This window comes from Pinus tabuliformis, chromosome 1_2 (assembly GCF_031772625.1).
Source record: "Pinus tabuliformis cultivar Carrire ecotype Pingquan chromosome 1_2, CPIR1, whole genome shotgun sequence".
Lineage (NCBI taxonomy): Eukaryota > Viridiplantae > Streptophyta > Pinopsida > Pinales > Pinaceae > Pinus > Pinus tabuliformis.
The window spans coordinates 529,292,430-529,303,943 of NC_142298.1; the positions used below are offsets into that span (position 1 = coordinate 529,292,430).

At 32.2% G+C, this 11,514-nt stretch overlaps 1 protein-coding gene across 1 annotated transcript; it reads left to right on the forward strand.

Moving 5' to 3' along the window:
* Positions 1–1,181: 1,181 nt before the first annotated feature.
* LOC149206665 (uncharacterized) lies at positions 1,182–2,035 on the forward strand. The gene has a single exon (XM_089397770.1). It carries the CDS (start codon positions 1,208–1,210, stop codon positions 2,033–2,035), a length of 828 nt encoding a protein of 275 aa, XP_089253896.1. The 5' UTR covers positions 1,182–1,207.
* The last annotated feature ends 9,479 nt before the right edge of the window (positions 2,036–11,514 follow it).

Genomic DNA, 11,514 nt, shown 5'->3' on the forward strand with positions numbered 1-11,514 from the left:
AAATATTAGGAAATATCCCTAAAAATATTACGGATATTTATATGTTTAAATATGTTTAATGTTCTAATTTTTAAAATATTAAAGAATACACATTTCTATGCACACCGTCGGTGATGGGACTCAATGTCACAAACTCTATTTGCTATAAATATTTTTTCATGGATCTTTCAATGAGTAAAATGAAGAAATGAATATTTTTTTTTTTTAAATTTTAATAATAAATTTTATTTAATTATTTACTTTTAAGATTTTTAAGATATAATTTTATCATTAAAATTTTGATTAATTATTAATAATTAAAATTCGTTTTAATTTCAATATGGAGAGAAATTTAATGTTTGCAAAAAAAATTTAAGAGTGAAAAGAAATTTGATCCCTTTCAATTATAATATATCGAAAATTAAAATAAATTTAAGCTAAAGAAAAATCTAATGTATGCAAACTTTAAATATATATATGATCCCTCTCAACTTTAATAAAAAAATTAAAATAAAACTAGACTAATTTTATCTATCAATTAATTTACTCCATTCATATATTTTTTTAAGCTACAACTTGACCTAATTTTATGTTCTCATTCAAACTCCCATCACCGACCAACTCGAATATAAAATATCACAACGTTAATTTATATAGAAATTAATTAGATGCTAAAAGAGAAAGCAAGACTTCAACGTAGAGCCAAGAAAAGAAAACCAAAGAATGGAAAGAAATCAAATCAAGACAGGGAAAAATTGAAGTATGCGTAATCAGATTGATTACGTACTCCGAAAGAAAGCCAAAAAGAAAACAAGAAATTAAAAACTTAAAAATAAAATAAATTATTTCATCGACCTTGACCGTTTTTAGTTCACAGATCTTGAATGGTGAATGGTGAATGGTGACGGCGGCTCGATCAAAATGGAGAACCGAGGATGGGGTCCACCCTGTTTTAGCGCGTGATGTTATTTAGCACGAGTTTAATATTTCAACGTCCTTGTTCGCGCACAACACGGGAAGGACGCTCTGTGTTCACTTACAGAAGGGCACTTCATTTTTCCGCTTCGACCATATCGTAATTAATACTCCACGCCGTCGACGGTGCTTCAGCTTTCCCTGTAATCATTGTGTTACACCCGCGTTCAAGTCCATACTTAAACAAACACCCAAATCCTCCACTGACACCATGCTGCAGCGTTCTACCTCCTCCATCTTCTGTACAAAAGTCATGGATAATGGAATCGCTTTTGTTCGCGAGGCTATGCTCACTTCCTCAGAATACGCAGAAGCAACTACCAAATCTGCAGCCACAGGTAAGGGCGGGATCAAGAGGATTCGTAGGCAACAGGAGGCTGCCCCTCCGCCGCCAGAGGAGGCAACTTTGAATCAGCAAAGTCCACCGTACAGAGGCGTGCGTCGTCGCAAATGGGGGAAATGGGTGTCTGAAATTCGAGAACCGAAAAAGAAAACCCGAATCTGGCTCGGCTCCTTCGACACCCCAGAGATGGCCGCTCGAGCTCACGACGTCGCTGCATTCCACTTGAAGGGCAAGAAGCGCGCCTTGCTCAATTTTCCAGAGCTGATTGATCACCTTCCACGCCCCATTTCTTTGTCTCCGCGCCACATTAAGGCTGCTGCTGCAGAAGCAGCCGTAGCTTTCCATTGCGGAAGTGCAGAAAACTCTGGAAGATCGAACGATGAGTATAAACGCGCAAGGAGAAGCCCGAGAAAAGTTTCAGTATGCAATGAGAGTGCAGTGACCTGTTCCTCAGATGAGCTGTCGGCAATAAGTAGTTCAGACATCGAGATAGCAAGTGGCGAGGTATTAGGGCAAACAGATTTTTTTAATAATTCCTCATCAGTACTTTGTAGACCAACAGAAGGCATTTGTGAGTCGACAGCCATGGACGACTGCTTCGAATACTTCAGTTTATATACAGATCTGGCAGAAGCTCTTATGCTTCCGCCGCCTCTTCTGCACAGTACTGAGGAAGTAGATGTAGAGGAGCAGAAATTGGACGAAGGTTTTCTATGGCCTGATTTTTATAGACTGTAAATATGTAATCTGTTAATCATAATGTCTACCTGTCATTTTAATTATGCAAGTTCCATTTATGGAAATTTACATCCAACCTCTTACCATTTACAGTAGTTTAAACTTTATTTTTTCCAAGTGAGCTGACACAGTATGGTCTTGAAGAATGGGAAAGTGTTCCAGGGTGACCGAACCAGATCTCACTTCCATGTTTTTTTCAGTTTAACTATTATTACTTTTACCTTTTTCAGTTTAGCTGTTATTTACTTTGATCGAAATGAATTTTTTCTATTTAGGGTCTATGTTTTTATTATGCCCGGTGTTTGGATTAAAACCAGTTTAGATTTATTTAATTTTTCATTTATCAAATTAATATTTTCGAAGATTACAATTTTCAAGTTTTTAAATATTTTAATAAATTTATAATATATATATTTTATTGTGAAGATTTGTTGTATAAATATTTAATTAAAAGATTTTGGAGCAAGATTTTAGGTACTGTTTTAAATTAATTTGTTTTTTATTTATTTAAAAAATGATATTGGTTTTAGTAAAAAGTAAAAATGTTTAAAACTTTATTTAATTAGAATTTTTATGTGGTAAAATATTTTGAAAGTAAATTTATGATCCATTCAAATTCAGATTATATGGTAAAGGAGCTATTAAACTCGAGAGTATAACAAACTTATTTAATTGTTGTGTTAATCAAAATTTTTGTAATTGCCAAAATTATTTTTATTATTTATTTATTAGAGATGTGAGGTAATTACACATTATTTAATTGTTGTTTAATCAAAATTTTTGTAAGTGCCAAAATTATTTTTATTATTTATTTATTAGAAATGTGACATATTTACACATTATTATTATACGGAGTCGTCTATGGAGGTGGAGGAATTGCCCGGACAACCAAAAGTGGTGGCAAAAAATTTTCAAAAAATCTTGTAGAGACAGTGTTTAAATCAAGTTTTTGATGGTGAAAATGGATTCAACACCATTAAAAACGTCTGAAGCACCTAAAATTTTAAAGTTTAACCACTGTAACTTGGATTTACAAAAATCCCTACCTGATTGACTAGAAAAAAACAATCTAATTAAACTATGCCTATTACTATAAAATAAACTTCTAAATAAAACAAAAAAAATAATAATTTTCTTGTTTCAAAATTATTACATAATTAATGACAAACTCTATTTGTACAAACTCCCAGCAACATACTTCGAGTGACGTTACATTCTCAAATTACAGTAATTTATATACACACTTCGTAATTTAAAAACTCACTACAAACAAACATCAGTCCGGAGAAAAGAATTAGAAAAATACACACAACAATAAAATCAACTAAAATTTTGAAATCAAATTGTAGCAAAAGGGTAACTTCCAACCCGGGTTAAGGTCTATCTCGTGTAGAATACTTTGTATTTTAAATGGCTTTAGATTCACGGATGCTTTGTATTTCAAATTGCTTTAGATTGTTCTTTACTTTAGACATACCAAATGCAAATTGTGATGGAAGGTAGATTTCATTCTCATTAAAGCGTAAAACTATTAATAGCTTTTTAAAATAAAATAGTATAGTTTTTCAAAGTGATGCATCTTTAATAAAATGATTATTTAATAAAACAAAAAAATTGTAATGACTTTTTAGCGTAAATAATTAATGAAAAAAGTTCATTTTCCATTCGGAATCGGTTGATGGCACCATGTTATGGGATATCCAATTGTCTACGAAGTTATAACTTCTCACTAGAGTATTTTATTATCATATAAAGGACGAATATTAATCTTTAAAAGTTTAAAATATTTATTTCATTTATTTCAAACGCTTCTCTTATAGGGCCATATTGCTCGTCTAGTTGGTTATAGTTATTTCAAACGCTTCTCTTATAGGGCCATATTGCTCGTCTAGTTGGTTATAGTTATTGTACTATGTTTTTCCAAATACCTTTATGGTCATATAAAGGAGGAATATTGATTTTTAAAAGTCTAAAATATTTATTTAAAACGCTTTTCTTATAAGGCCATATTGCTAGTCTAGTTGGTTATAGTTATTTTACTATGTTTTTCCAAATACCTTTGTGCTCTTTTTATAGCTAACTCTCTCAAGATTAGGCCTCAGGCCAACTTCTTCTAAGAGATAATTAAGAGGCTAGATACTTGGGCATTCCATCCTCTTAACATCATAAAGTAGTTGGTGCTCTTGAAATTGCTCATTTGACCACGTATTCTACATCATATTGGTAGTCTTGAGCATTACTTTTGTTAGGAGGAGCAAAAAGAGAAAGGATGTGGGCCCTCATTGCATGGAAAAATGTTTGGCTCCCTTGGGCATAAGACGAACTTGGCTTTCAAGATCTAAGACTATCAATACAATCATGGGGGCTAAAATATGGTGGTAATTGCTACAAATGGGTCATGAACTTTGGCACCAAATATGGAGGAATAAGTATTGTAGAAACAATCCAATGCAAATGTGAGTATAAATGCCACAATTCAAACTTAGATCGTCGATTTGGAACTTACCCTGCAGCAGCAAGCACCTTGTCTAGGGTGTAAATTATTTTTTAGAGGTAAAAATGATAAAAATGCATTATTTTGGGATGACTCGTGGCATCAGTTCCCTAAATTGGCAAATCAAAATGAGCATCAAAATATTTTCACCCTAATGAAATGAAGGAAACATCTCCTTGTGGTATACTACTAACATGGAGCATCTGAAGAGACTTGATGGAGAAAATGGAGACTATGAGAGCCATTGCATTAGATTTTGAATTACATAGATTAGGCTAGGTTTTTGGATGCTCTCCAATAGCGCAATATCTAAGTACAATCACCCCTTGGTGATCGATTCCCTTTTCTAACCCCATTCTCGAACTATCATGGTCTTTACTCCCTTGCTTCCTTCTCTAGCTATTATGAAATGAATGTAATCATAAAACCTTTAGAGACTCTTCATCTTATTTGAAATCCCTTTGGAACCATCTCTTAGAGAACCTTTGAGGTTATTCTTGTGCATCCTAGGTCCTCCTCTAACTAGAAAGCTTCATAGGTGGCAGCACAACTCTTGAAAACTTTGTAGCTCCATCAACAAGCCATCATGGCAAGCCATCGTGGCCCCTAATTTTTTTTACAATGCTCCCTCTCCCTCCCTAGTTCATTAGTCTTTCCCTCTAGTTGGCTTTATTAAACTAAATTTTGATAAGGCTTGGAAATAGAACATGAGCCCTTTTGGGTTTGGGTGGGGTCTTCCGAAAGAAATTTGGAACAATCTCCCACCTATTTGTGAGCTTTATGGGGGTTACTAATAGCAATTTAGTGAAGCTATTTTCTCTAGAATTTGATCTAATGAAAGCCATTAAAGGGGAAATTACTATGATATGTATTGAGGGAGTCTCTCAATTGTTCATCTATCTCATCCAAAACTTGTTTCATGGATTTGCTTTCAATTAAATTTCCCATATTTGACACTTAAAAATTTAATAATATTGGATCAAAGTCTTCCTCTCAAATATTTTAGTGATTTTTCCCTCCCACATGAGATGTCGGGGCAATTAACTTGTAAATAGAATGGGAAATGAGTGATGATTGATTTATCCCACACTAATTAATAGCGCATGAGATACCTTTCTGGCATCTCAATTAAAAGGAGGCATCAATAGTTCTTGCTAATATAAATACCTCATATGTGATGAGGTTATTTAATGTATGCCATGAGGTGGTAGGGAGTCAGGCCATTTTGACCATAAGAAATAACTCAACCAGTCATAGCTAGCTACCTAGCTATGATAATTATCCTACAGAAACTTGAATTTTGATTAAGACAAATAAATACACACTATTCCATAACAAAAAAATAATCTTTCGTCCAAATAATTCACCAAGTGGCAATACATGGTGGTCTTCAATGTTGTAATGCTCCTCATCATTTTTCTTCACAATGGATTTTTCCCTTTTTAGTATTGAAGCTTCTTTGTGACTCTCCCTTCTCAGTAGCCCTCCTCATCTTACATCAACCCCTCTATCTCTTTCCTCCTAAGCTCTCTGAAATTTTTGCATGGGTTCCAGCTCTTTGTCTAAGATTTTAAAGCTAGTAGCTTACTTAGGTGGTCATTGAGTTTTCTCTTGGTTGGACTCTCTCCAACATTTGAATCTATATTCATTTAACCTTATGTATTGCTTCCATCCCTTTGTCACTATAACCAAACCGGTTAGAGAGTTAGATCTCAATGAGGAAAAGGAAAATATGTTTCTTTAGGGATTTCTTTTGCCTGGTTTAGATCTGAGTCGTCTACACAAATTTACCATATTGAGACCACTTTGAAGGCATAGAGAAAGCTCAATGCTATTGGGGAGGCTAACATACAAGGGAAAAAATGTTTCACATAATTTCACAGGCACAGGATTGATGGAGGAACCCATAACATAGATATCAAACGTTGTACATACTCAAGGAAGGCAAAATCAGTTCCTCCACATGATAGACATGTATTTGAATTTAAAGTCACTCCTTACCAAATTTTTTTTCGATTACAAAAACACGTGGAATCAAATCCTGACAAAGCTAAAGGGCACGTAGTTACCACTAATGGGCATTGAATATCGTTTGGCTCATATTGAAGCATGTTTGTCTCCAGTGGTAATGATAAAATTTTGATCGAAGTGTACCAAAATTTCCACCTTCACTATTGGTGACTTAAGTAGCCTAACAACATAAAAAGAAAGGAAAATCCAAATTGGAATATTAGGTATACGTCTTCATATCTACACATAAAGTAATTAGAAAACACTGCAACAGCCACAAACATTTAAAAAGCAAACAAAAGAACATCAGAGTATAATTCTCAATGGAAATTTTTTTATTAAATAAAATTTTATTGCACCTAACGAGCAAGAATATGGTAACATGGGTTAATACTTCCTCCTTTGTGGGAGGGTTCTTTATGCTCATTATGCTGCAATTTGTTGACTCTCTCTTCCGTATGCAAGTGCGCAATGGAATGGTGTAAAGAACTTAGACACGGGTTCATAAGTTCCGCGATGATATGTCGTCATGAGTAAATGGAGAGGGAAAAAACTTTTTATTTATAATAATTCTTGATAGGGTCAAATAGTAAAATATTCGGTAAAATAAATAAATATCTAACTTCCATGAGTATTTTATTATTTTTGGGAGAGGAAAATATTAAAGAAATTATCAATAATCTCCATTTATTTAACTAAAAAAATGATTAATTGAGATAGTTAAGGAAAGTAGGTGAAATAATTAATAACTGAAAATGATTTATTGATAATTTCCAAATGATATGGTCAAAATGGGTTAGAAACAATTATTAAATAATTATTTAGTAATTATTTCCATGGAAAATATTTAACTGTTTAAAGAATAAGAAATAAATAATGATCTATTTAATTATTCTTATGGAAATGGTAAAAGTGTGGGTTATTTTCATGTTGGTGAAATAATTAAATGGAAATAATTTAGAAAATGTGGTTCACTAAATTATTTCCTAAGGCGAAAGTGGGTTTTAATGTGTAAAACCCATACCACATGGTTTATTTAGATCAACCTAGTAAAATATGGCTAGGTGATCACCTTTTAGGTAATAACATTCTAGATTAGACCCATGAACAAAAAAAAGGACATGGATCACCTAATTGAAATGGAAACCTCACTCTTCTCATGATTTTTATGTTGCAATCTTCTTTAGGTTTTTTCGTCCAAACTATATTCCTTTTGGTGACAACTTGGTTTTCTTATTCAAGGGACAACTCTTAATTAATATGGTCCATCTATTTTTATTTTTTAATCTTTAACACTACATCTTACAAATATTACATTTAGTTTCTTTTTACTTTTAACACTATTATTATTTTCTTAGTAATTTGGTTTTTGGTGTGACAACCCAGTGATAAACAACCATTATTTATATATGTAAATTTCATAAAATATCATTGAATATTCTACTTACCAAAAGAAATAAGAAAATAAATTTAATAAATAAAATTATTTTTAAATTAAATAATAAAATAATAATAATAATAATTTTAAACTCAAATTTAATTATTTAAACTTTTTTTCTTTATTAAAATTATTAAGCAAAATAATATGAGTAAGATAATTAATTTCCATTATTACAAATTTTATTTTAGAAAAAATTATTTTAGAAAATATAAACAAATTCAAATTCATAAAAAAAAAACTCCAAAAGCCCATATATAGATTCAATCAGTCATATCAACTAACTTTTTTTTGTAACCCATCAAACTATACTATGAAAAAGACACATGTTATTTTTGAAAATATAAACAAATTCAAAGTCATAAAAAAAACTCCAAGACCCTCCATGTATAGATTAAATCACTCATATCAACTAACTTTTTGTAAACCATTATGAAAAAGACAAAAATATAACACATTTGGATTAACCAGTGTATGAAAATTCTCTCATTCATGTGGAGAAGCACTATCAAACCCAAGATGCGAGAGATTCATATTAATAAATATAACTTAAATTAATATATTTTAAATGTATTTAAAAAATACTAATACATATATTAATAATTTTAATAAATATAAATATATTTTTAAATAAATAAAAAAACAAATCAAACTTAACTATAAGCGCATTTAAATTTATGATAATAAACAAAGTTCAAATTAATATATTTGGAATTCATTTTAATACAATCATTATAAGAATTTTTTATAATTAACATTAATTTTAATCAATCTCACAATTATGTATTCAATAATAAATAAATTTTGTAAAACAAATTGGATACTATTTTAATAAATTTTACAAAATTATAATTATTTATATATATATATATATATATATATATATATATATATATTAAAAATTAAGTTAAATTTATTTTAATTTTTAGTATATTTATATCTATCTATCTATGTATATAATTTTTTTTTCTTACAAATATTTAAATATTTATAAATTTTAAATTAAAATAAATATTTTAATTTCTAGAATTTTTAAAATCTACATATTTATAAAATATTATAAAAAAATTCATAATTTAATTTTCTATTTATATATAATTATATATTTTTTCAATATATATTTATAATTAATTAGTTCAAATTAGCGACCAGACATGAAGGTTGATCTTATAAGAAACATCTATTAAAATAAACTGACTAACTTTATTAAAATAAACAACCAGTTATTCTTTTGAATTATTAGATAAGTTAAACAATGTGAGCCAAGAAAATCGTGCTTAGAAGTATCTTGGGCTTTCGAACTTATGTTCCAAGTAGTTACAACCAAGAGTGTTATCTCCTTGATTATAGAGATCTTCATCAATGGCAAGTAGTGGAAGCTTACCTTTAGATTTAAATAAGAAGAAGGGGTCCCTTTTTAATAATAATGATGTTATTATTATACCTGCCGATAGTAGCAGGTATATAGCGATCGATATCGCGTTGAATTTGAATTAATTTTGTTTGACTTTTTAAATATCAAATGCCATTTAGTGCTTTAACCAAAGTTTAAGCAAAAACTGATAATTCAAATTATTTAATTAATTTTCCCAAGTTTTTTATTGGCTATTTAGATTGAGGTCTTATTGCAGACTTACTCTTTTTCGATTCGGTTTGTTGATTTTATCCAAACTTTGCAATCGCCTGCGTTACTTTTATCCAAAGTTTGATTCTCTCAGATTTTCGATTGCACTTTGTTAATTTTACCCAAAGTTTCGGTCGCCTATGGTGGAGCGAGGCAAGAGAAAATACACGTGCCAGAAAAAATACACATGCCACCCTCCCCCTTCACCCAAAATACACATGCCACACCGCCAGGAGCTCCCAAAAATACACCTGCCACCCTCCCAAAAATACACATGCCACACCGCCACTTACACCTGCCACCATATCCATCCATGGTAAACTCGCCAGATTCAGAGCTCCACATTCTTCTCCTAGTGACCATGGAATGAACAATTGGTCACCAAAGTTCATGGTGAGAAAATGCTGGAACTGGAGGGGGAGGCCAAAATTGATTGTGAGTATGATCTTTGTCTTTCTTATTGCCGTGAGCTCGGGGAAGAGTAACGGCTTGAAGGTGATTCAACAAAGAGGATAGTTGATGAGAATTCTAAAATGACAAGTCAGTTTGATTCTGTACTACCATTGTCTAAATTTAAAGCTAATGTTGATCATTCAATCCCATGTCCTTGTTGTGCAAAGAAATTGTTAGAATTAAAGTGCACCAGATTTGGGCAAAATTGGGTTGCAAACATAAAGAAAATAGCACAAAGAGTTTCTAGAGATTGTGAGTTTCCAATGGCATCAAGAGATTCATAGCCATGTTCTTTGTGCTTCAAGCCTGATTTTGAGCATTTTGATAAGCTAAGAAAAGCTACTAACAGGCAGGATGGCAGCCACAACTATTTGTATTGTCCAACTGTTCAAGATGTCGAGAGTGAGACGCTTGAACATTTTCAGAAACATTGGAGAAGAGGTGAGCTTGTGATTGCCATAAATGTTTTAGATAATACTGGATTGATTTGGGATGCAATGGTCATGTGGCGGGTTTTCAGGATTACCAGAACCAAGAATTCAAAGGATACCAGAGCCAAGAATTCAAAGCATACCAGAAAAGCCCTTCCAAAGGAGCTAGAAGTGGAAGTCCTTGATTGCATGGATTGGAAGTGGACTGAGATCAATATTCATCAATTTTTTGCATAATATGTAAAGGGAATATACCACTGTGATGGTTGGCCCGGGTTGTATAAGTTGAAGGATTGGCCTCCAGAAAATTAATTCGAAGAGCGTCTACCAAGACATTGTGCTGAATTTATGAGTGCCTTACCTTTCAAGGAGTACACCCATCCTTAATATGGGATTCTAAATCTTGCCACAAAGCTTCTAAAGCACTCCTTGAAACCTGATTTGGGTCCCAAAACTTACATAGCCTATGGCACCAAGGAAGAGGATATTAGAGGGGATTCGGTCACTAAGCTGCACTTGGATGTGGTCGATGCTGTCAAGATTATAACGCATACAACCGAAGTCAAATTCACAGATTCCAAACAAAAAAACGATAGATAAATTGAGAGAAAAATACAGAATAAGTGATGGGATGCCAGAGAGTTCAGGGAGGATTGAAAACAAAGACTCTGAATTTGGAGGTGCTCTTTAAGACATTTTTCAGAGAGAGGATATACCCAAGTTACAATATTATTTGGTGAAACATAAGGGGGAATTCAAGCACCTTGAAAATAAGCATATTACACAGGTTACTCATCCAATTCATGATCAGACTATTTACCTGAATGAGTATCATAAGGGGAAACTGAAAGAAGAATATGGAGTAGAGGCATGGACATTCGAACAAAATATTTACGAGGCAGGCTTCATTCCAGCTGGGTGTCCTCGTCAAGTTCGGAACCTCAAGTCATGTATTAAATTCGCCATGGATTTTGTCTCGCCTGAAAATTTAGAGCAATGTATTCGCTTGCTGCCCAAGAATCATAGGGC